Source organism: Schistocerca americana, chromosome X (assembly GCF_021461395.2).
Source record: "Schistocerca americana isolate TAMUIC-IGC-003095 chromosome X, iqSchAmer2.1, whole genome shotgun sequence".
Classification (NCBI taxonomy): domain Eukaryota; kingdom Metazoa; phylum Arthropoda; class Insecta; order Orthoptera; family Acrididae; genus Schistocerca; species Schistocerca americana.
The window spans coordinates 640735845-640763178 of record NC_060130.1 but is presented as its reverse complement, the minus strand read 5'-3'; the positions used below and the strand labels follow the sequence as shown (position 1 = coordinate 640763178).

Below are 27334 nucleotides of genomic sequence, written 5' to 3'. Positions count from 1 at the left end.
CTATTTATACACAATCTGTTAGATTTGTTTACATTGAGGGTCAACTTCCAATCCTTGCAGCAAGTGTTTATCGTCTGCAGGTCTTCGTGCATATTGTTAGAATTTTCTAGCATTGAAGACTTCTCTCTATGCAACAGCATCATTTGCAAAAAGCCTCAGAAACTTGTGGTGTTATCCACTAGATCATTTATATATGAGTGGCATTCAGTTAGTAAAGCAACAATTTTTTTCTTGGCCAATTTTGGTTGAAAAAAATGTGGAATTTGTTGTGGAATATTCTTGCTTCGTCCCCTATAGTTTCAAGAAGTTCCGATAAGTGGCAGCGCTACACGTGGCTTTTAAAATAGCATCTGTAATTTAAGTGTACTCCAAGCAGAGAACTATCATTGAGTTTCTTTTGGCAGTAAACCAGAGGATTGCAGATATTCAAAGGTGGTTGCAGGATGTCTATGGAGACCTGGCAGTGAACAAAAGCATGGAGAGTCTTTGGGCAAGGCATCAGTCATCATTGCAACAAGGTCGTGCAAACCTGTCCGATGTCCCTTGTACTATCTGCCCGCACACAGCTGTGACTTCTACAGTGTTGGAACGTGCAGACACCCTCATTCAGGGTGGTTGATGGCTCACAGTCCAAAGCTTACTTGCTCAACTGGACACCTTTGTTAGTAGTGCTCACACTTGTCCACCAGTTAGGGTACTCAAAGGTGTATGCCCGCTGGGTTCCTCACTGCCCAATAGAAGACTTCCATCTGTTTGGCCCAATGAAGGATGCACTGTGCGGGAAAGAGTATTATGAATTATGGGGAGGTTATAAATGCAGCAAGGTGTTGGCTCCAATGTCAACCAGTAGTGTGGCACGATGTGGGCATACATGTCTACCCAGTAAGGTGGTGTAAGGCTGTCACCTTGAACTGAAATTATGTTAATAACTAGGGTTGTGTAGCCAAAAGAGTGGGAATAATAAGGTGTATAGGAATCCTGAATAAAACCAACTTATTTTTAGAAAAAAAAAAAAAAAAAATTGTTTCTTTAGTTATTGAACGCCCCTTGTATATTGCGAGAAGTAATGGTCCGATAACACTCCCTTGGAATGTGCCTCAAATTACTTTTACTTCTGGAGATTTCTTGCCATTAAGAATGGGGTTCTGTTATTGAGAACTCTTTAGTCTACTCACACAGCGGGTCTGATGTTTTGTACCCTTATGTTTTATTAATTAGGCAGCAGTGCAGATCTGGATCAACTTAGGTGCCGGTATCTACTGCTTTCTGGGTCTCGTGGATGAACAAGTGAGCTGGGATTTACATTATCATTGTTTTTGGAATCCATGTTGCTCCTACAGTGGAGATTTTTTGGTCTCAAGAAAAGTCATAGTGTGCAACCATAAAACATCAGCAGTATAGGTCTATAATTGTATGCATCTGTTTGATGACCATCTACATCTACATGATTACTCTGCAATTCACATTTAAGTGCTTGGCAGAGGGTTCATCGAACCACAATCATACTATCTCTCTACCATTCCACTCCCGAACAGCACGCGGGAAAAACAAACACCTAAACCTTTCTGTTCGAGCTCCGATTTATCTTATTTTATTTTGATGATCATTCCTACCTATGTAGGTTGGGCTCAACAAAATATTTTCACATTCGGAAGAGAAAGTTGGTGACTGAAATTTCGTAAATAGATCTCGCCGCGACGAAAAAGTCTTTGCTTTAATGACTTCCATCCCAACTTGCGTATCATATCTGCCACACTCTCTCCCCTATTACGTGATAATACAAAACGAGCTGCCCTTTTTTGCACCCTTTTGATGTCCTCCGTCAATCCCACCTGGTAAGGATCCCACACCGCGCAGCAATATTCTAACAGAGGACGAACGAGTGTAGTGTAAGCTGTCTCTTTAGTGGACTTGTTGCATCTTCTAAGTGTCCTGCCAATGAAACGCAACCTTTGGCTCGCCTTCCCCACAATATTATCTATGTGGTCTTTCCAACTGAAGTTATTTGTAATTTTAACACCCAGGTACTTTGTTGAATTGACAGCCTTGAGAATTGTACTATTTATCGAGTAATCGAATTCCAACGGATTTCTTTTGGAACTCATGTGGATTACCTCACACTTTTCGTTATTTAGCGTCAACTGCCACCTGCCACACCATACAGCAATCTTTTCTAAATCGTTTGCAACTGATACTGGTCTTCGGATGACCTTACTAGATGGCAAATTACAGCATCATCTGCGAACAACCTAAGAGAACTGCTCAGATTGTCACCCAGGTCATTTATATAGATCAGGAACAGCAGAGGTCCCAGGACGCTTCCCTGGGAACACCTAATATCACTTCAGTTTTACTCGATGATTCGCTGTCTATTACTACGAACTGCGATTTTCCTGACAGGACATCACGAATCCAGTCGCACAACTGAGACGATACTCCATACGCCCGCAGCTTGATTAGAAGTCACTTGTGAGGAACGGTGTCAAAAGCTTTCCGGAAATCTAGAAATACGGAATCAACTTGAGATCCCATGTCGATAGCGGCCATTACTTCGTGCGAATAAAGAGCTAGCTGCGTTGCACAAGAACGATGTTTTCTGAAACCATGCCGATTACGTATCAATAGATCGTTCCCTTCGAGGTGATTCATAATGTTTGAATATAGTATATGCTCCAAAACCCTACTGCAAACCGACGTCAATGATATAGATCTGTAGTTCGATGGATTACTCCTACTACCCTTCTTAAACACTGGTGCGACCTGCGCAGTTTTCCAATCTGTAGGTACAGATCTATCGGTGAGCGAGCGGTTGTATGTGATTGCTAAGTAGGGAGCTATTGTATCAGCATAATCTGAAAGGAACCTAATCAGTATACAATCTGGACCTGAAGACTTGCCCGTATCAAGCGATTTGAGTTGCTTCGCAACCTCTAAGGTATCTACTTCTAAGAAACTCATGCTAGCAGCTGTTCGTGTTTCAAATTCTGGAATATTCCATTCGTCTTCCCTGGTGAAGGAATTTCGGAAAACCGCATTCAATAACTCCGCTTTAGCGGCACAGTTGTCGGTAACAGTACCATCGGCACTGGGCAGCGAAGGTATTGACTGCGTCTTGCCGCTTGTGTACTTTACGTACGACCAGAATTTCTTCAGATTTTCTACCAAATTTCGAGACAATGTTTCGTTGTGGAACCTATTAAAGGCATCTCGCATTGAAGTCCATGGCAAATTTCGCGCGTCTGTAAATTTTAGCCAATCTTCAGGATTTCGCGTTCTTCTGAACTTCACATGCTTTTTCCGTTGCCTCTGAAACAGTGTTCGGACCTGTTTTGTGTACCATGGGGGATCAGTTCCATCTCTTACCAATTTATGAGGTATGAATCTCTCAATTGCTGTTGCTACTGTATCTTTGAATTTGAGCCACATCTTGTCTACATTTGCATAGTCAGTTCGGAAGGAATGGAGATTGTCTCTTAGGAAGGCTTCTAGTGACACTTTATCCGCTTTTTTGAATAAAATTATTTTGCTTTTGTTTCTGGTGGATTTGGAAGAAACGGTATTGAGCCTAGCTATAACGACCTTGTGATCACTAATCCCTGTATCAGTCATGATGCTCCCTATTAGCTCTGGATTGTTTGTGGGTAAGAGGTCAAGTGTGTTTTCGCAACCATTTACAATTCGCGTGGGTTCGTGGACTAACTGCTCGAAACAATTTTCGGAGAAAGCATTTAGGACAATCTCGGAAGATGTTTTCTGCCTACCACCGGTTTTGAACGAGTATTTTTGCCAACATATCGAGGGAAGGTTGAAGTCCCCACCAAATATAACCGTATGAGTGGGGTATTTATTTGTTACGAGACTCAAATTTTCTCTGAACTGTTCAGCAACTATATCATCAGAGTCTGGGGGTCGGTAGAAGTAGCCAATTATTAACTTAGTTCGGGTGTTAAGTATAACCTCCACCCATAGCAATTCGCACAGAGTATCTACTTCGACTTCACTACAAGATAAACCACTACTGACAGACACAAATACTCCACCACCAATTCTGCGTAATCTATCTTTCCTGAACACCATCTGAGACTTTGTAAAAATTTCCACAGAACTTATTTCAGGCTTTATCCAGCTTTCTGTGCCTATAACGATTTCAGCTTCTGTGCTTTCTATTAGCGCTTGAAGCTCAGGGACTTTCCCAGCACAACTACAACAATTTACAACTACAATTCCAACTGTTCCTTGATCCAAGCACGTCCTGTATTTGCCATGCACCACCCTTTGAGATTGCAGCCCACCCCATACATTCCTGAGGCCTTCTAACCTAAAAAAACGCCCACACAGCCTCCGCTACCTGTGTAGCCACCAGCTGAGTGTAGTGAACTCCTGACCTATTCAGCGGAACCCGAAACCCCACCACCCTATGGCGCAAGTCAAGGAATCTGCAGCCAACATGGTCGCAATACCGTCTGAGCCTCTGATTCAGACCCTCCACCCAACTCTGCGCCAAAGGTACGCTGTCAGTTCTGTCAGCGATGCTGCAAATGGTGAGCTCTGCCTTCATCTCATAAGCAAGACCGGCAGTCTTCACCAAATCAGATAGCCGCTGGAATCCAGAGAGAATTTCCTCAGATCCAAAGCGACACACGTCATTAGTGCCGACATGTGCCACCACTTGCAGACATGTGCCACCACCAGCAGCTGGCTGCACCCTGTGCTCTTCATGGCATCCGGAAGGACCCTTTCCACATCAGGAATGACTCCACCTGGAATGCACACGGAGTGCACACTGGATTTCTTCCCCTCCTTAGCCACCACATCCCTAAGGGGCCCCATTACGCACCTAACATTGGAGCTCCCAACTACCAATAAGCCCACCCTCTGTGATTGACCGGACCTTGAAGGCTGAGAATCATCCTCTGAAACAGGGCAGGCAGCTGCATCTGGCTCAACCAGAGACAGTACCTGAAACCTGTGTCAGACGCACCAGGGAGGCTTTCTGATCAGCCTCCGGGGACGTCTTTCGCTGCCTGCCACGCCTTGGAATGACCTCCCAGTCAACCACAGGTGAGGGCTCAGCCCCACTGCAGGCAGCAACCGGGGCAACCACAGCAGCAGACCGATCTGGGGACAGACGGGACAAGGTTGACATCCCCGTGATACCCAAGTCCGGCTCCGAACAGCCTCAAGCTGCGTGACCGAAGTCAGCGCCGCCTGCAGCTGTGAGGAAGGGGCGCAACTCAGCCCTCATCCAAACACAGCAATCACAGTCCCTGTCCATTCTAATCGTTGTTGAACAACAGTTACTGAAACACGAGTCTGTGCCTAGATAACACAAGGGAAACACGCAAAGAATGTATGAACTAACCTGTACAAATGCCTAACGACTGTACTACAATCTGCCTGAATTTACAACTACAGTAACTAAAACTCGAAATTACACCTCCTATACGAGACTCACACGCAATTTAAGTAAGAATCTACGAAGTGAACACAGAAAAGAAGCTATATACGTATCTTTCTGCGCTGTCGATGTGCACCAACTGGGAGTTCAGGCCACACCGGTCTCTGAGAGCCTACTAGACAGACAAGTGCCACTGACATACCAAAACAAAACAAATGCTTAACGACTGCACTACAATCTGCCTGAATTTACGATTCCAGTAACTAAAACTGATCCTTGGAAACAGGATGGCTGGTGCTTGTACCAAATATAGGATTGCTTTCTCCTTCAGTGTCTTATGTTATTTTGCTGCTGGAACAGAAGTATGTTCTTTTGTGTACTATATATAGAATAGTGTTGGTCAAGTGGACTTCCCTCTGACGAAACATTTCAGTTGATTTTCTTTTCCATGGTTACTTATTTCTATATCTGTTGTTTTGACATTTGTGTGATGACTTAGAAGAGAATTCACAGTAGGATCTTTCTCAGTGAAACTGTTTCAGAAACAGGAGTTTAGCATTTTGATTTTGTCATCCTCTGTTTCAAAGTGCCATTATGATCTGTCTGGACAGATGGTAGTGATGCATTTACTGATTTAACGTAGGACCAAAACTTCTTAGCATTTTGTGTCAGATCAGTAGCTAGAATTTTACATTCGAATTCAGTGATAAGATTCACGCATTTCTCCCTATACTAATTTTGGCTTAATTCAGTTTTTGTATGTGAGGCTTTGGATATGTTTTAATTTGCAGTGAAGCTCACTCTGCTTTTCGAGCAGCATTCTAACACAGCTATTAAACCGCAGTGGGTCTTTCCTATCCCTCAGAACTTTGTTCGGCCCGTACCTGTCTTAAGGCATATTGCACAATACTCCTGAATTTTGTCCAGTTATGCTCAACATTTTCAGTCATGGAGATTGTTTCATCTTGGCCATTCATCTACATCTACATGGATTCTCTGCAAATCACATTTAAGTGCCTGGCAGAGGGTTCATCGAACCACCTTCACAATTTTCTATTATTCCAATCTCGTATAGCGTGTGGAAAGAACAAACATCTATATCTTTCCAGATGATCTCTGATTTCCCTTATTTTATCATGGTGATCGTTTCTCCCTATGTAGGTCGGCGTCAGCAAAATATTTTCGCATTTGGAAGAGAAAGTTGGTGACTCTAATTTCGTCAGAACATTCCTCAGCAACAAAAATAGTCTCTGTTTTAATGATGTCCATCTGAAAGCCTATATCACTTCAGTGACACTCTCTTCCCTATTTCACAATAATACGAAACATGCTGCCCTTCTTTGAACTATTTCGATGTACGCTGCGAACCCTATCTGGTAAGGATCCCACACTGCACAGCAGTATTCTAAAAGAGGACAGACAAGTGTAGTGTAGGCAGTCTCCTTAGTAGATCTGTTACATTTTCTAAGTGTCCTGCCAATAAAATGCAGTCTTTGGTTAGCCTTCCCCACAACATTTTCTATGTGTTCCTTCCAATTTAAGTTGTTCATAATTGTAATTCCAAGGTATTTAGTTTATGGCCTTTACATTTGAGTGATATATTGTGTAACAGAAGTTTAACAGATTTCTTTTAGCACTCATGTGGATGACCTCACCCTTTTGATTATTTAGGGTCAATTGCCAACTATCGCACCATTCTGATATCTCTTCTAAATCATTTTGCAAATGACAGCGGATCTGCAAACAACCTAAGACGACTGTTGGATTGTCTCCTAAATTGTTTATATAGATAAGGAACAGAAAAGGGCCTATAACACTACCTTGGGGAACACCAGAAATCACTTCTGTTTTACTCGATGACTATCCGTCAGTTACTACGTACTGTGACCTCTGTGACAGGAAGTCACAAATCCAGTCACATGACAGACAATATTCCATAAGCATGCAATTTCACTATAAGCCGTGTACAGTGTCAAAAGCCTTCGGGAAATCCAGAAATATGGACTTGATCTGAAATCCCTCATCAGTAGCACTCAACACTTCATACGAATGAAGAGCTAGTTGTTTCACAAGAACAATGTTTCCTAAACCCATGTTGTGTGTCAATAGACCGTTTTCTTCAAGGTATTTCAAAACGTTCAAACACAATATATGCTCCAGAATCCTGCTGCATATTGACGTTAATGATACGGGTCTGTAAGTAAGTGGATTACTCTTACTACCCTTCTTGAATAGTGGTGTGACCTGTGCAACTTTCCAGTTTTTGGATATGGATCTTTCGTCAAGCGAACGATTGTATATCATTCTCAAGTATGGAGCTATTGCATCGGCATACTCTGAGAGTAACCTAATTGGTATACAGTCTGCCCTAGAAGACTTGCTTTTATGAAGTGATTTAACTTGCTTCACTTCTCTGAGGAAATTTACTTCTATGTTACTCCTGTTGGCTGCTGTTCTCGATTCGAATTCTGGAATATTTACTTCGTTTAGTAACTCTGCTTTGGCAGCACTGTCTCTGATAGTATCTCCATTGCTATCGCACAGAGAAGGCATTGATTATTTCTTGCCGCTGACATACTTCACATACAACCTGAATCTCTTTGGATTTTTTGCCAGGTTTCAAGACAAAGTTTCGTTGTGGAAACTGTTATAAGCATCTCACATTGAAGTCCGCGCTAAATTTTGAGCTTCTGTAAAAGATCGCCAATCTTGGGGATTTTGAGTCTGTTTAAATATGGCATGTTCGTTTCGTTGTTTCTGCAACAGTGTTCTGACCCGTTTTGTGAACCAAGGAGGATCAGCTCCATCATTTGTTAATTTATTTGGTATAAATCTCTCACTTGCTGCCAACACTTTTTCTCTAAATTCAAGCTGCATCTGGTGTGCACTAATATCATTCATTTGGAAGGAGTGGAGATTGTCTCTCAGGAAAGCATGAAGTGAGTTTTTATCAGCTTTTTTCTATAGGTATATTTTTCACTTATTTTTCAAGGATTTGGGGATTACAATATTCAATCTCGCTATGACAACCCTGTGTTCACTAATCCCTAAATCTGTTTTTGATGCTCATTATTAACTCAGGATTATTTGTTGCTAAGAGGTCAAGTGCATTTTCACAACCATTTACTATTCGCGTGGGCTCATTAAATAACTGCTAGAAATAATTTTGAGAGAATGCATTTAGCACAATTTCGGACGATATTTTATGCGTACCTCCGGAACTGAACATGTATTTTGGCCAGTATATTGAGGGTAAATTAAAGTCACCACCAGTTATTATCATATGAGTCGGGTACGTGTTTGAAATCAAACTCAAGTTTTCTTTGAACCTTTCAGCAACTGTTTCATCTGTATTGGTAGGTCAGTGAAAGGATCCAATTATTATTTTATTCTGGTTGCCAACAATGACCTCTGCCAATACTAACTCACAGGAACTATCTACTTCAATTTTGCGACAAGATAAACTACATCTAACAGCAACAAACATGCCACCGCGAACCTTGTTGAGCCTATCCTTTTGGAACACCGTTAGGTTCTTCACACAAATTTCAGCTGAGCTTATCTCCAGCTTTAGCCAGCTTTCAGTGCTTATAACGATTTGAGCATCAGTGCTTTCCATTAGCGCTTGGAGCTCAGGTACTTTCCCATCACAGCTACAACAGTTTACAACTGTTATACCGATGGTTCCTGTATCTATGTTCTTCCTGTGTTCGGCCTGCACCATTTGTGGCTGAAGTCCTTGTGTTCTCCCAAGACCCTCTAACCTAAAAATCCACCCAGTCCATGCCACACAGCCCCTGCTACCCATGTAGCCACCCCCTGCGTATAGTGGACACCTGATATATTCAGCAGAACCCGAAGCCCAACCGCCCTTTGGTGCAAGTCAAGGAATCTGCAGCCTACATGGTAAAATTCAGGTAAGCTGAAATTTGTTTTTTATCACATTTAAGCAGAAATATCTTCCTACTTTCCTTTACATTTACAGCTGTATTCAGTGATGTTATAGTGGCCATACGGGCACTGATTGCCTGTTCTGTATTAAGTGAGGTGAAAAGTTTGGGGCCTTTGTTTACCAGGAGAAGTAAGAAGTTATCGCAAGTAGTTTCCTTTCTATTACAGCTGGGAAGTTAAAAACACCTCCTGATACTGTAACATGACTATGAAATTTACGCAGTTTTCCAACTGGGCAACATTGTGCAATGGTTAGCACACTGGAATCTGATCCAGGAGAACCACTGGTCAGATTTGCATCCAGCCATCCAGATTTAGATTTTCTGCAGTTTTCCTAAATCGCTCCAGGTAAATGCCGAGATGGTCCCTTTGAGAGGGCATGGCTGATTTCCTTCCCCATCTCTGAAACGTTCAGAATGTATGATCTGTCCTGACCTCGATGTTGATGGAATGTTAAACTGTACTGTTCCTTCCATCCAAGTCTTCTTCCAAATATTTTGCCACTACTGCACTGGATGCAGGGGGATATAAAAGCATAACATAACCATGTTTGATCCATCGTGAATATTTCCCCTCAGGGGGCCCACAGCTCTTCTGTGCGTACGTGTGTGGTGTACGTGGGGCCTCGAACTGTTGCAGCCACTCTTCTCTCCCAGGCTGCATTCCCTTCTCCATATCTGTTCCTCCCCATCCAAGGTCCCCCCTCCCCCTCCTACTCCCCCCCTCCTCCTTCCCCCCCTCCTCCTTCCCCTTTCTCCCTTGATGTTTCCTTTTACGACGACACAGCTGTTCCTCAGTTCTACTATTCCTTTATGGACTTGTCTTGTGTTGACACTCGACACTCCTTGGGGTCTGACCTCCCTTTCTAAATTCTATTTGTACAGTATCAGCCATTTGGGGAAGAACTCCCTCCCTAGAGTCTCTGGCATGGGTTCCTCTGCTCCCACCACCTTTCTTCTTCGCCATAGATTATAAATGATAAGCAGCTGTCATTAACATGTGTGCTTCCTTGGTACAGCAAGTTGGAATGCTAGGGGAAAAAACACCAATGCTTCTCTTCTTCTTTCTAAGTTTGTTCTTACTAATAAAAGCAATGAATGATATATGTAGGTTTTAAGTGTAAACATTTACCATCTTTTAATGTCAGGAGTTATCGTCCCATTCCTTATTTTAATTGGTATATTATAAATTCTACCAATAAAAACTTTAGAAAGTAATTTTTTTATATAAATGCCCAGATTTTGGGCATTTAAAACTGCTTTGGGCAAAGGCCAATTTTTAAATGTCCTGTCCATTGGGCATTTGCCTGGCCCACATAACTACTTCTGCCATTACCAAACCACTCCTTTCTGTAGAAGACATTGAAGATAGGTTTGGTGAAGTTGAATCCCTTCTCATGAGCACTTAAGAGACATCCTGGTGAGCATTACTCCACACCAATCCTTAATTATGATCCAGGGCATTATTTTCCACATGGACCTCCTCCTTCAGTCTGATGAATTTGAGACCAATGTGGCACGGTGCGGCATTCGTTTCATCTGGCGAGTCCAAAGCAGCATTCATTTCATCTGGAGAGTCCAAAGAGGTCCTATGGACAATCATGTTTATACTGGCACTTTCATCTTAGCTTTTGAGGGCGATACCTTTCTCAAAAAAGTCAGTGTTATGGTTCATTATTGTGATATGTCTGATTTTGTCACATGCCTAGGTGATGTGAGGCAACTCCTATTTGTGGCGACTAAAGCTGCCCTCTCCATGTGAGGAGTCCACGCACCCCACCACCCAAGTGCATGAATTGTTCCAGCCGCATTCTCCTCGCTCGCCAGATTGCCAAATTTGTAAAGAGGAAAGGAAGCTTCAGGAATTCAAAACTCATGGCCACCTTTCCAACTCTTAGGTCTGACAGAAATTTACCTGCTGTCTAACATCTACTTTTGTTTCTGTTGTGTCCTTTCCTCCTCGTCCTCCTCCTCCTCCTCCTCCTCCTCCTCCTCCTCCTCCCTCTCCCCCCCCCCCCCCTCCCCTTCCCGGAACCACTCCTTCTCCTTGGCTGGAGAAAAAAAAACCCATCTTCCCTGGCACCTTTTGGAGCCCTCCTGCCTGGAGAACCAGAACAAGAAGTCTGTAACATTGAATCAGACACACAATACGTGCTGTGTGTGTGCACCTCAAGGCCGCTTGGTCTCTTTCAGACTCTGGACTCTTGAACTAGTCTCCTCCAATGGAATTACAATGTAACCCCACTTTTAAGTTCCCGGAATTAACGTTTTTCCCACCACTTATGACATTTTTTATTGTTCCTGTCAAATTTCCTAGGCCCACAATGTTCATTCACGGCCGATTTTGTGTCAACATACTTACCTCTCCCGCGACTTATGCTTGATAAAAAAAATGTTCACAGAGGCAAAACTGACATAAAATGACGCTGGCATGATGGTGGCCATCAAGTAGTGTTTACGAACGTTATGTGGTTAAGTTTCTTGACATCAGGGTGCTCTACTCAGTGGATTTGAACTGGTAAATGTGTAAAAGTTGGAACAATTCCTGCCCTATCTCCTGCCGCTGCCAAGCTCTACTCGACGTGGTGCCTAATGGGAGTAAATATCTTCGTTCGAATAAAGATATCATGGCCAATCGCAACCATTTCCAAGCTACCTCTACTGCACATGTGCAGTTTCGTCATTGTTGTAATCATGACACCTTTGTTGAGCCATATTTTACGTGTTTCGTTGTTTCGCCACTTGTTGTGCTGGTTGACCTTTTCAATCACTTTGCATTGCTCAAATAGTTTTGGTTTCAACAGTGCAAGTTACATACTTTTTCATGCTGAGCAAAATGTGTTTCAAAAATTTATTCTCGTTGTCAAGTGCAGTATTTACATACATATTTTTTGTCATGTTACGCAAACAAATGGTGCAAGTGTTGGTTTTCTATATAAATTAGGAGGCACGGTACCTGATAACCTGAAAAAGACGACTACAGTGCAAGAGATGCAGAACAATACATATGCAAACACTACACAAATTAATTTTGTAAATATTAGCACTTGATAACGAGAAAAAATTCTTGAAATGCGTCGTGCTAAGCATGGAATAAAATATATAACTGGTGTAGTGTTTCATTGTTTAAATAAAGAAACAGTCGCATGCTTTCCAAAAACATCGATTATGACATGAAATTGAGTCATACTTCTACTTCCCAGACAGTTATCAGTTTCAATTGCATCAGTGATTTTTATTATATATTAAACTTGTCTTAGATAATAAACAAGTCCCTCCTATCATACATAAAATGCAAAAATTCAAGGGGGTACCCTATATGTAACCTTTACAGCTGAAAACGTTATTTGCAACATTTTACATTTTCCCGCATTTCACACCATGTTTTTGAAGTCACTTGAAAAGTGGAAAAGCGGGGTCAACTGTATAATGATTAGTATCATCATCTTCCAGAATTACAGTCTCTTCTTTCTCTCTACTCGGTACTTTATGTTGCCTTGCAGAAATCTCATTTTGTGGATACTTGTTTGATGACACTATGTGGTTTCCAAGCCTTAGGCTGGAACTGGGTTGGCCCTTTGTGAGGCTCCAGTAGTGTGTCTGTAAGTCTGCACAGACAATGTTAGTTCTTGGATTCCTCTTCAAACCACACTGGATTCCTCTCCAAACCACACTGGAAGCAGTGGCTGTTCAGAACCATTTAGACACTGTTGTAACAATATGCAATTCTTAAATATAGGTCTTCCCCCAGACCAGCCTCTTACACTTCCTGCTCTTCTAACCTTCCTTGAACAGCTCCCTCCTCCATCCCTTCTAGGGAATTTCAACGCCCATAACCCTCTGTGGGGAGGTACTGTGACCATTGAATGATGCACGATTGTTGAAGACCTGCTGATAGCTTGATCTCTGCCTTCTCAACACTGAAGTCCCTACACACTTTGGATGCTACATGTCACTTTCTTGGCTGTTGATCTTTCCATCTGTAGCCTTCAGTTCCACCCCTCCATATGACAGTGATCATTTACCGATTCTCTTATCTTTTCTTCAGCATCACTCGCCTGGTCACCTCTCTAGGTGAACCTTTACTAATGCGGATTGGGATGCCTTTTCCGTGGCTGGCATTCCCATTGTTCCAGCACGCATCTCCAGCTTCTGTGTTGTCTGAGCCTAATGTAGATTGACTTGCCAGTGTGTCCAATATAGCAAGACTGACACTCTCAGCAGGTAATTTTATAAACCCCACTTTTCGTGATAGCTGGTTGTTTGTATTTTGAATTGAGGCGACATCTACCTACTGTCTGTTGGACATAGAAAAGCACAGAGAAACCTTTTGCCCGTATACTATTTGAAGTTCTACCTTTAAAAGGTAAACTGCACCATTTCCTTTTCGGACTGTCTGCATTGTTCACTAGGTACATTAAGAATCTGACTTGCTTCTTCAGCTTTTTATTGAGGATTTTGTCAGTAATACAGGGTGTACATAAAGTCCGAGAACACTTTTCAGTTATTTATTGCACAAGAACTAAACATTGTACAGATGTAATACATATTGCATTTTGAAGAGAAACTCTGAAAGTCTTTTTACAAACATTTGATACGCGAACCACGAGTGACCCGGCAGACATCAATAAAGTAATCGAATTCTTGACATACCCGTCCCTGCTTGGCATTGTCAACTGGCTGTCGCTTCCCGTATTCTCTCCCAGAGCTCTGCTACATCATGTGGTAGAGGTGGTACATACCCCATATCTTTAATATGTACCCACAGAAAAAAGTCACACGGAGTGACATCAGGTGATCGGAGAGGCCATTTCATGAAACAGCTGTCCCCTTCTGTAGCACTGCCGATCCATCGATGCAGCAGCTCCGTGTTAAGGTACCCACGAACTTCATGTTGAAAATGGGGTGGAGCCCCATCCTGCTGAGAGATGAACGGAGAGTGTTTGCATTTGAGGCACCAGCCATTGCTGCAACATGTCCAAGAAGTGCTCTCGGCAAAGTGCACTGGCAACTGAACTCGCCATGTTTGCGATTAGTGCTGACTATTGGCAAATTACCAAACTACACTGTGGCGGTATACATGAAGAAGAAGAAGAAGAAAAACTTTCAGGGTTTCTCTTCAAAATGACATTTATAATATCTCTACAACGTTTGGTTCTTGTGCAATAAAGAATTGAAATTGATTGGAATCAAATTCATTATTTGTGCTGATTGTTTTTATTTTATTGAGGGTCAGGTCCTATTCTTGATTGGCACATAGGAATAGGATGGAGATGGCGGATCATGTTGTGCATTGCTGCATATCTAGGAAGTTATTTATGGAAACCACCAACTGCTTACTGTCCTTTATACTAGTATGCCATTGATTTATATTTTTCATGAAGTTCTGGAATTGTCTGGTGGAACCTTTTGGCATACAGACAATATCATCGACATAACTGCACCTATACACAACATGTTTTGCTTATGGTTCACATGTACAAAAGTCAGTCTCCCACTTGTCCATGAACATTTCTGTAAGCAAGGGGAGACACTCAATCCAGCTTCCTCTTTAACATCTACAGCCTGCAAAAATGCAGCATTCCACATGATCCCCCCCAGGGGGCCCACAGTTCCTTTTGTGGGTACGTGTGTGGCACGCACAGGGCCCCGAGCTATTGCAGTCTCCTTCCTTTTTCCATACTGCATTACCGCTCCTGTTCCTCTGCCTCCCTGTCCTTGCTCTTTTCTCCCTGCCCCTTCCTTTCCCTCTTGGTGTACTTCTTTATATCGACCTGGCTATCCTCCCGGCTTTGTTTTGGTATGTGCTATTGTTTAGTTTGCTGTTTCCATCCCTTTTTCGGCATTTTTGGTCCCCTTGGGGTTCGACCTCCATTTCCAACGTTTTCCATTCAGTGTGAGCCATTTGGGGATGAACTCCCAACCTAGTTTCCATGTTTCAGGCTCCTCTCCACCTCCCCGCCCCCTTTTCCCCTTGCACCCTGGCCCCCTTCATGCTAGGTCACCAGCACAGTAGCCAGTCTATGTAGTGGGGCTGTTAAGTACCCACTTGGCTGAGCCCCCTGACAACACAGGGATCACACTGCTAGTAACTGAGCTGTTACGTCTCATGTATGCCAAGGAGTCGGTGCTCATCACTTTGGGCCATCGGAACTCCTGGCAATGGCCGCTGTGCCAGACGGCCCTTGCTGTGGATGGGTGGCACCCACAGGGCGAGCCCCTGGTCCAAGTGGGTGGTACTAGAGCAGATGCCTTCGACATGAAGTGACAAAAGCTTCATCATCCTGGCCATTCTGTGGCCATCTTTAAGAGTGATAGAAGACATGACACGCCTTCTGATCCTTCAGACTTCACCTCCCTGGCCACCCCCTGGGAAGAGGGTCAAGCTTCCTGGCTTGGGTTGAAACCTTTCCCTTGGTACCTGGTTTGTATCAGGACAGATGGTGAAAGTTTTGCCATGACCAAGCCTTTGTTTTTCGTGGAGGCGATTGAAGATAAGTATGGCGAAGTGTAATCCATGAGTAAAATGCGGTCCCATTCTTTTCTCATAAAGACATCTTCTGTTGCCCACTCTGAAGCCCTGTGTACTTGTGACCATCTTGGTGACATCCCAGTCTCCGTTGCACCCAACCAATCTTTGGACTTGGTACAGGGAATCATTTTCTGCCGGGACCATCTACTCCAAACTGATGAGGAGCTCCGTGCAAACCTTGAGCGGTGAGGAGTCCGATTTATCCGCAGTGTCCAGCGAGGCCGTAAAAACGATTGCACTGATAATGGCACCTTTATCCTGGCCTTCGATGGGGATACCCTCCCAGAGAAAGTAAAGGTGATGATGTATCAATGTGATGTAAAACCTTATATTCCACCATTGATGAGATGCTTCAAATGCTTAGGGTTTAGACATGTCTTCCCGCTGCACCAATGATCCCCTCTGTGGTCACCCCATCCACGAGGGGAGTGCCTGTGCTCCCCCGCCAATGTGCATAAATTGTAATGTGCAGTATCCTCCACGCTCGCCAGCATGCCTGGTGTACGTGAAAGAACGACGGATTCAAGAGTACACTTCTACTTTTGCTTCATTTACGTCCATTCCCCTCCTCTTCCCAGCCCTGCCCCACTCGCCCCACACCTCCCGCATAACCCTCACTCTCCCACTCCTCCTCCACCTCCACATCAGTGGCCACACCCATCCCTTCGAGTGCTGCTGCCCCTCCCCCACCGGAGAAGTGCTCCCCTTCTTCGGCAGCCGCTGGAACTGGAGCTCCCTCCCAGGACTCCTCTTCCTGGCACCTCCTGAAAGGTGATCTGCAGCTCCACATCGGCTGCGCGATCCGCGGCTTGTTGGCACCAAGATTGCCAGGTGTAATTCCTTGCCCGACTTCACTGCAATCTGCCCTTCTCTTCCTTCACAAGAGAAGAAACAGAAATAAGAACAAGGTGAAGGTCTCTCCGGTACCCCCTGAGGTGCCGCCTTCTCCTGATCCAGCCAATGAACCAACAGTGCCTGGCCCCACCTATATGGATACTACTCCATCCTTTCGGTGACTGATAGCGACTCGGCGGCATGACTGGCTCCGGTCTGTTCGCTTCCCATTTGGACTCCAGCTTGAGAATCCTCCAGTAGAATTGTAATGGCTATTTGTGTCACCTCCTGGAGTTGCAGCCCCTTCTTTCCTCCTACTCTGGTGCTTGCAGTGCTCTCCAGGAGACCCCGTTTTGTCAATTCTTACTCACCCACCCTTTGTGGGTTCCATGCTTTCTGTTGAAACCGAATTGGCCCCTTCCTGGCTTCTGGTGGTGTTTGCACCTTGGTCCGCAAGGACATTGTTAGTAAATGGGTTCCCCTCCATACCACTCAGGAAGCAATTGCTGTCAGGGTCCATCTGGCCACTCCAATCACAATCGGTAATCTCTACCTCCTGCCTGACAGGCTGCCCACATCCCTTGCCCTAACCACCCTTCTTCAACTCCATTCTCCCTTTGCTTGTAGGGGACTTTAATGCCCACAACCCTCTTTGGGGTAGTCACACGACTACTGCCCAGTGCAGGACAGTTCAGTTGAAGCTGTTCTGGCAGGGCTGTCTCCTAAACACCGGTGCTCCCACACACTTCAGTGTGGCACACGGCACTTTCTCAGCCATTGACCTCTCCATCTGCAGCCCCAGCCTTCTTCCCTCCATTCAGTTGGGTGTCCACAATTACTTACGGGACAGCGATCATTACTCAATTATTTTGACCTGTTCGCTCCATCACCCTCCCAGGTGGGCCTTCTCTGCTACCATCCCCCTGTACCACCACACAGTAGTATTGATGAGTCTCCACACATTTTGACTCCCCTGATCTTTCCACAGTTGTTTCAGCCATCCCTTCTACCTCGGGTTCACCCCATCGGAAGATGGTCCCTAGGTGGGCTCCGGAAATTGCTGTGGCCATAAGACTGCTGCTGTGCTCTTCAACACTTCAAGCGGCACCCTTCTACTGCCCTTCTTCTGGTCTTTAAACGATTCTGCACCTGGGCCCGTTACCTAATCAAATTTCAGAAACGGATTTGCTGGGAGCAATATATGGCTGCCATAAGACTGCACAGCCTGTCTTCCCAAGTCTGGGTGGAACTCAGGCAAATTTTTGGCCCTCGTCCTCCCACCAGTGTTGTAGGAATTTCTGTGCATGGTGTTGTCTTTGCCCATCCAGAAATGTCGCAGAGCATTTTGCTCAACACTTTGCCCAAGTCTCTGCATCGACTCAGTTTACTCTCATGTTCCTCCTCCTGAAAGAGGACTCGGAACGACTGCCTTTGTCTTTCGTTGCTTGGAGCCTTATGATGCCCCATTTAGTGAGTGGGAATCCACCAGTGCCCTCGCCCTTTGTCCCGACACGGCTCCTGGACCAGATCGGATACATAACCAAATGCTCCAACACTTACGGTGGCTGGCTACTGTTGTATACTGACCCTTTTCAACTGTCTGTGGAGTGAGGGGGTATTTCCTACCCAGTGGCAGGAAAGCATTGTTATTCCAGTGTTGAAGCTTGGGAAGCCACCCCCTTACCAAGGGAGTCGACGGCTGTTTTGGGTCCTTGAATCCCACGACCTTTTGTCATCGACACAAGGTGGTTTTCACTGTTTCTCCCGAGATTGCACAAAGCGCTGGCCCAGTCTCGTTTAGACTACAGGTGTCCTGTCTATGGTTCTGTGTCACCTTCGACATTGCAGATACTAGACCCCATCCACCATTGTGGGGTACGACTTGCGACTGGTGTTTTCTGGTCTAGCCCCATCATTTACCTTCTCGCAGAGGCGGGGATTCCACCGCTGCGAGTTTTGAGCCAACAACAGCTGATATCTTATGCGCTCTGCATTCGCTGCACCCCCAAGCACCCTAATTATGGTCTCCTTTATCCAGACATGGAGATCAACTTCCCTCGAAGGCAGCCACAATGTGGGCTTACCATGGCTGCCTGCATTCAGTCACTCTTTCCTGAGCTCCAGCACTTCCCTTTACTGCCTCTTTTCTCCGCTCACGCACATACCCCTCCATGGTGCGTCTCTCGGCCACAGCTATGTCTTGATCTCTCCATCAATTCAAAGGACTCTGTCCCTCCGGAGGCCTTTCGCCACGAATTCTACTTTGCCACCAGTTCTACTGTCTGCTCAATTCATTCCAGGATTTCAAAGTGATTTATACTGATGGTTCCATGGCTGCTTGTCACACTGGTTATGCTAACACACATGTGAGACACACTGAACCTCGTTCCTTGCCAGATGGCTGTAGTGTTTTTACTGCAGAATTGGTAGCCATCTTGCATGCACTGCACCATGTCGGCTTCTGCTCAGGACTGTCCTTCACTATCTGTAGTGACTCCTTGAGCAATTTACAAGCTGTCTGCCAGTGCTTCCCTCGCCACTCATTGGTCATAGCTATCCAGGACTCCCTTTCTCTCCTTGATCAACGTGGATGCTCCGTTGTTTTCATTTGGCTGATCTAGTTTTACGATTTCTTCGTGATTGGGGTTTTTATTTATTTAAGGGCGGGACCTTCAACCTTATCGGTGTTTGGAGGGGATGGCAGGCTGTCTTGCTCCTCCTTCGCCCCGATTGGACTGGCTTTGACTGGGCTTGTTGGTTCACCCCCGCCTGCTGCCTTCCCCCTCCTTTCTTTATGAGGTCAGTTTTATCTTGAGTGTCTATCTTGTCTACCTGTGCTTTGTCCTTCATGCCCCTGTCATTAGTCACTTTCTTTCCCTCCTCTCTTTTTCCACCCTTCTCTGTCAATAGTTTGTAATTTTATGACCATTGTAGTTCCCTCTTATAGTGTGAGGTTTTATCGGTTTTAGTTATTCCAAGGTCTGAGGGACTGATGACGGTGTAATTTGGTCCCTTCTCCAATCCAACCAACCAATCATTCCACATGATCCACTGTCTTTTTCCTATCCCCATGTCCCAAGACTACTATGACCAGGAACTCAATAAAATAAAAACTGTAGCCCTAAATAATGAACTTGATTTTAACATTGACAAAATTTTCAATAAGAAACTGAAGAAGCAAGTCAGTTCCATAGTCACTCTCCAGGAGTGTCAATGAAAGTGATTTCTCTCTGATGTCAGTAGCACTGATGAATCTTCAATCGGATCTCAAGTAATAGTCCTGTCTTGTACATTGGCTGGTACAGCAAACTAGTTTGATGTTTCTACAAGTGGTGCAGTTGGCAGATATTGAGAATCTGAAAAAACGGACAGCGATTGCAAAATACTTCAGAAAAGAGCATACTTCAGTGAAATTTTTGATTTGAAACAGATTTCGAGTAATCAAAGCATGTGTTTTAAGAGTCAGCTTCAGCGCACAAATGTCAACCAGTTAATGACTCATGCTTTCTATAATTTTTTACAATATTCCCATCGAAATACCTGTTTCATTTCATAGCAGACGAAACAAATTGGTTTTATATACACAGCAAGGCAAATACTTGTGAATTTCTGTGTTCTTGGCTGTCAGGGTGGAATGATACTGGATTTAGGAACTTTGTTGTTTTGTTGCTATTTGTCTTCTAATGGCTCAAGCTCAAAAGTTGAAAATAAGTGATTGTTGGTCCATAGATATATATTTAACACTCCAGTCAGCAAAACACTGTCCCAAGACAATTTTATTTTACTTTTGAAAGTGCTACACTTCAGTGACAACTTTGCAGATACTGGAGGTCACAGTTCATTCAAAATTTGGAATTTTATTGATGAAATTTGTATGAATTTTGCAGCATGTTTAGTCCACATCAGAAGCTTTTCATTGATAAAAGGCTGATTATCTTTTAAACAATTTATTCTATCCAGGCAAAGTAGATACAGACTAGACATTTGTTGTGTGTGACTGTCAGACTGAGTACATTTTGGAATTCACTGCATATATTGTTGCTACAACAGAAATTTGGTCCCACAATTTGGAGAAAACTGGCAACATAGTGGCAAGAGTTACAAGATCATATACGAATTAGAGACATAAACTATGTTGGCAATGGCTTTCCAGCCCAGGCCTATTCCTGTAGCTTCACAACCACAGAACAACCACATCTGCCACTGTTCATAACAGGAACAACATGATAAAACTGCAGAGGTAACTGAAATGAAGAGCAGTTGAGTTTCAGTTTAAAAATGATTGCTATCAGGTGGTGTGATGGGAGAAATATGAATGTGGACCACATGTAACAACACACATAGTTGAAACCAAGAAGACCGTTGGAAAAAAAAAATCAATAAACACCAAATACACAGGACTCATTCCCCAGTTAAATAGAAACTGCACTTATTCATCATTTTGTGATGTGGTGAAGTTATTCCAACATGATGGAAACAATTATATTCGGTTATTCTGATTTATTGGCTGTGAAACCTGCCTAAGGCTGTAAGGAAGGATTGAAAATACCTACTGATCATTGTAGAAAGGATTTAAAAAAATTGTTTCATCACTTTGGAGTGCCTCTCCAAGTGAAGAAGTATTCTGGCAAGAAACAGACTTGCTGTTTCGAATGCTGTATCTATTTTGTACATATTGTAATTACATAGTGCACACTGCACCAGTGGCACAAAATTTGTACATTTTCATCTGCTTAGAGTGGACTTAAGTTATATTTGGATGTTGTGATTTTTGTCTGTAGAAGTTGTTTAGGGACATATAGAAGGGTTGAAAATATGTTCTGCATGTTGTAAAAAGAATTCAGAAGCTTAAAGGTTCAGAGTTTGAAGTGTGTCTCCAGATGAAATAGTGTGCTAGATCTGATTCTTCACACGCAGCAGCATTATTCCATTCACGAAGTAGAGAGACAGCATTCATAGTGTCAGTTAATAAAAAAATTTTACAGATTCATCTTGTTATGATGTGATCAAATTATTGCAATGTAAAGGAAAGATTTTGCATTCGGAAACGTTAATTTCTGTCCCTGAGCTTTGCCAGAGAACAATTAATTTTATGTATTTGAAATATATTCAGATGCAACAGAAGTGTGTTCCAACAAGCAGTTTATTTGTGAATGAATTATTGTGTTAGCATGCATCAAGAGCACAGACTAACTGGATTCGCAAGCTACGACCAAAATATTCAGCGCGACGCAAAGAGACCGATACAGGTAATACAGCAGGCAGAAACCAGTCACAGGTGGAAAGGTCCTGTTGCAGGTAGTCAGCTTATGCCACAGTGACATCACACTCAGAAAGCCTGTGGCTAGCACATCTGTAGCAGTGAAAGGGTTAATTAATGAGGCTGGTATTCTTTCTTGTTTGCAACCAGAACGTATCTGAATCAGGTTTGTAGAAGCATTTCTCTCCTGTCCTATGAAGGAGATCCTTTAACTACACAGTTGATAGCAGAGGCTAAGAAATCTGTATGCATGATCGTAACAGAATCATACGAGTCTCTGGGTTGAGCCTCCCACTTGACTCCAAACCAGAGTGCTGCAGTCTGTTCTGGGAATGATGTTGCAAAATGCTAGCTCTGCTTTCACCCTGAATGTGAGGGTAGTTGTCTTCACCAAATGGCCAGCATCTTGTAGGAATCAAAAATAGGCTCTGAAAGAAGGTGGCAGGCATCATTGCTGCCAACGAAGCCTTGATTTGCGGCTTGGTGCATCTGTTGTGCTCAGACTCTACCAGCAAAGCCTCCTTCACATCTTCGGTGTGACCTCCCAGCAAGAAGAGTGGACACTGATCGTCCTTCCCAACCTGTCTCCTAATTCTGTAAAGGGATTCGACACTTTCCTAATGTTGTTCACTTATTAGGACATTTCAGGAAGATTGCTCCCAGTTCCAACATACAAAGCATCCTGTTCTGGCTTAGATAAACTTTCATCAGTGGGCAGTATGTTGGATCAGTTTTTAAGGTGCAAGGGGATAGCTGCGTGACCAGTATCCTCTTTCACCTTCTGCCCAGAGGTTCACAACCCTGCCGCTGTGTGTCCTTCACCAACAGGTGTGTGTCAACTGGTAAGAACAAGCAAACCTGAAGGCGCTGTGGCATCAGAGATCCCAAACAATTTATCTCCGGTGTCCCACTATCACGGCTGCCCAAGGTAGCAACCTGTTGGCCTTGGTGAACACAACTTACAGTTGTTTCCGGACAATGGCCAATTCCTCTTGCATCTGTACACAACAGGTGCAGTCCCTATTCACCTTTAATTTATGTTTGTCTGTACCACACTAACCCAACCAGTTGCTAGATTGTATCTAATACTGCCACTATACTGCTTGTGGTTATCAATAAACTATAAAGTAAGCTCATACAACACAAATGCTCGGAAAATACGCAAATGCTTAGAAGAAGTTACTTGACACTAGTCAACACAGTTAAATACACAGATAATATTCATTCCACAAAGCTTGTGAGACCAGAGACAAAACCTGTGTATAAACAAAAACTGCAGCTGTAGCTTACTTGGGTGCTTCAGCATACAAATATCTTTGCTTTGATAAAAAATGCAATTATCAACTAATGTATTCTTGATATCCTTTGAATGAGAGTATTTTGCTGTCAGATGTGGTTTGAATACTACAGTGCTTTACTGAGTGTAGTCCATTTGGTCTCCATGTTTTATTGGCCTTGCCCATATTTGAGGGGACATAGCTTTGCACTCTTTTGTCCTGAGAAAGGATCAACTTATGAAATTTGTGGCCCTTTTAGAATTAGTAGTAGCATGTACCATTTTAGTTACTTTTAAGTTGCAGAAGAAATTGAAAATAAAAATTTCGCTTTACAAATTCTTTTGCTAATTTGGAAAGAGAAATTCCCTCAGCAAAGATGTTGGCATTGTTACCCTGCTTTTGGGCATTCACCTGACTAATTTTAAATAAAGCATTTAAATATGGTAATGGAAAAATTCTGGTGGATTGTAAATGATTCACAAGTAATAGTGACAATTCACTGAGTAATAGAAGCATTGAGTTGTCAGTTTAGTGAGCTGAATCCAGCTCATTCTCTGTCATTTGCAGTCTCTCTATTTGCTCAAGTGTATATGAAGAAAGCTCTTAAAGTGTGGAGCATATTCACCACTCAAAAGAATAAGTAAAATATGTAGTTCTGTTCATTTATAGCAATGTGTGTGTTGGTCTGGAGGGCATGTTTGTTCTGTTACAGCTGTTACCGCAGGTATCTGGTATTACGAAGCTACTATAGAGGATATGCCAGAAGGCTCAGCAACAAGAATTGGATGGGGCCAAAATTATGCAAATCTGCAGGCACCCCTGGGATATGATAAATTTGGGTATTCATGGAGATCTAGGTATGATATTTCTATGAACAGCTATGTATACTTATTGGGGTATCTAAAAAGTTGTATCATTGCAATCTGTTTGTCAAATAACTTGTCACCGTAAAATTGTGTGTGTGTGTGTGTGTGTGTGTTTTTTTTTATTTATTTTGGTTGCTGATATATTCAAAGCTTGTTGCCACAACTCGTGTACCTTGATCATTAGGTCAAAATAAATTTGAATTTACGACAAATTATACTGTCTGAACATCCAAAATTCTCAAAATACAAAACTACACAAGTCGTCATTATCTTATTTTGATTTTATTTAATTAACAATAATAATGTATTCTGGTTGAATACTGTTCTCCAGCAATGTTCCACATAACTTCTTGTGAGAGACTGGAGTCTCTGAGGCAAGTTGAAGTGCCACACTTTTTGCGATAGTGTCTGTGGTAAGGAATTGCTGGTTTCTTGACAATTTTTACATTTTTCTTTTTAGCTCCAGCCTCTCAACTACAGCTCATCAACTTCGAATGATTTGGAGATGGCTGGGGAGAAATGAAAGATCTTGTCTGAGAAATGTGTATATAAAATCATGCGTGCTTTTTTTACTTAATGTTTTTGCAGCTGGGGAACAATGTTTTCTTTTTCAAAGTACCAGTAGGATTCCTGCTTATCTTGTTTGCCAAGAAACTTGACTGATTACCTCGCCTAAGGTATGTTAAAGAACTGTAAAAGTGAAACTTCCTGTCAGATAAAAACTGTGCGCCAGACAGAAACTTGAACTTGCGACCTTTCCACCAGTACCTCGTCTCGTACGTTCCGGTAGAGCACATACCTGCCAAAGGAAATGGTCCTGAATTCGAGTCTCGGTCCACCACACAGTTTTAATCTGCCAGGAAGTTTCATATCAGCGTACACTTCACTGCAGAGTGTGCTAAACATTTTGAAGAACTTTGGGCACTCAGTGGCGGGCACTTTCAATTCCCCGTATTACAGTTGATAGCGTTTTATATTCTGATAAGAGAGTAGCACTTTAGTGTGATAACAGCCAGATCTCGGTGTTAACTGAGGTTCAAGTAATAGTCACTCATACAAGATCTTCGTGCAGAATTGAATGATGCTATCCTTTCCTGTCCTTACCAACTTTGTTTTCAAACATCTTTTATCTTACTGCAGAGCAAGCTGAATTGTGACTTATTCATCTCGTGATGTACATTGCAATCCATTTGGTTTGCGTATTGGAGAAATTTCAAAAATTTAAGGGAGACTTACAATAATTTTTACACAAATAAATAATGAGATAATACTAAAATAATATTTCTATGAAGCGATATATATTCTTATTGGGGTGTGTAAAGAAAGTTATCCAGCTCAAATTACCAGTCCGTCCTGCTGCGTAAATTAATCCAAGGGGGCAATAGCATTTTAATTTATCATGAAAAGTCCTATATATTGAGATGCCTGGGTATATATTTTTAGGCTGCTGTGTGTGTGTGTGTGTGTGTGTGTTCGGTATGCAAAACGATAATTTATAATATGTAAGGATGGAAGACATGACACCTCTTGAAACTTGCAAGCAAAGACATTTTACCTTTCGAAGTTGGATGTGAAACTTGTTTTCTTGTGACGTCATAGTTACTCATTGACAAGGGAACCAAATACAGTGCAGTGAGTGCTGAAGAATTGCTACCTCATCCAACCACCACCTGGAGAAATTTAAAGGAAACTGCCAACTGTCTGTGTTGAGCTGTTTCTAGAGAGAGGAGGAATGTTTGTGGAGCTGTAGGAGAGGCACTAACAGTTGATTTAGGGAGTAATTCATATTGTAAAATAATTGTAGTGACTGTACTTCACATTAGCAATGAAAAAGGAAAACTTGAGGATCGAGTACTGTGCACAAGAGATTGAGAGTGATATTGAAAAAAACTGGGAAAAGTATTAAACATGGACTGATAATTATATTATGCTGGTCAGATTTATTCAGCACTGTGCATCAGCAACAGAGGTCCAAACATTGTAGTCACACTTCGTTAATATAAGTGTGTGTCATGCTTAGTGCCTATTTTCAATACCGTGCTGGAGCACACAACTAGAGGATATACCAGTGATCAGTGTGATGTACAGCAATTAATAAATTATTGTCAAAGTGTCAACTTTTTAAAAGATCTTGGCCTTCAGGCCCTACTGCATAAGTCATTGAAAGGAGATGTGGACACATGATGGAGCAGCGAACTAGACATATTTGAGTCAATTAACTCAGTGGTTCGAAGTTCAAGTAATTTTCCCAAAAAAAACAAAAAAAAAAAAAAACAAAAAAAAAGTTTGCTTAACTCTGTTGACAAAAACTATTGGAAGATGTATTAAACTTTCTGACACCATTTAAAAATGCTTTCCGTGATCTTTTAGCCTCCAAAACACCAACGCTGTATATTTCTATGTATTGTGAAAGCTGGAACTGCTCTTTTCTAGGAAGAAGAGGTAAAATGTCATTTCTAAGAGAACAAAACCACTTTTAATCAATAAATGGGAAGTAACAACAATGCATTAACTCACCACGTTTAGCTTAAAAATTCTTGGCAGTGCCAAGCAAGATGAAGTTATAAAAGGAAGCTAGGAATTAGGTTGCAAGAAAGTTTCTACAATTTCTATCACATCTCAGGCTCCTGAAAAGAAATAGAAACCTAATGGATTTTTGAACGAATTTGGAGATTCTTTGAAAGATGAATCCACAAGAAAAATCATTGTTGCCACATATGACATTTTGAAATATATCAATAACAACTCCAGTTTGTGGAAGGCAGCGAACTGATAGCCTGGTGGTGTGGACAAGAGAGTACGTATTCACAGCTTTCCAAACTGGCATGTTTTATACACTGCATTTCCAGCACTCCAGATTATATCTTTCTATATAGTAATCTTTCAGACTAAACAGGTACCTCTATAGCTTCTCTTATTTTACTATCTTTCTTAAAATTGTAAGAATCATTTCAATATTTTTCAGTGTTTGAATCAGAATTAGATGGAAAAAGGACATATGTAATCCAAAATCTATGAATTTTTATATGAAAGACCCCCACAAGATATTTTTAGTATCTTTACTTTCCTCAATAAGAAAATTTAACTTCAAAATCAGACTTCTGGAATATTGTCAAACTAATTGATGATGATCTCCTAAGTACCTACCTTAACTTTTAAAATGCATGTCAGTAATATTATTCTGAGGCTGTTTCATCTCTCGATCATTGTTTCTCCC

At 42.5% G+C, this 27334-nt stretch overlaps 1 protein-coding gene across 2 annotated transcripts in view; it reads left to right on the top strand.

Moving 5' to 3' along the window:
- LOC124556541 (set1/Ash2 histone methyltransferase complex subunit ASH2-like) overlaps positions 1-27334 on the top strand; it is a 206896-nt gene that overhangs the window by 113328 nt on the left and 66234 nt on the right. For both annotated transcript variants that reach the window (XM_047130496.1, XM_047130495.1), the window contains exon 8: positions 23964-24108. In XM_047130496.1, the coding sequence (XP_046986452.1) occupies positions 23964-24108 (145 nt within the window). The remainder of the gene's footprint in view (positions 1-23963; positions 24109-27334) is intronic.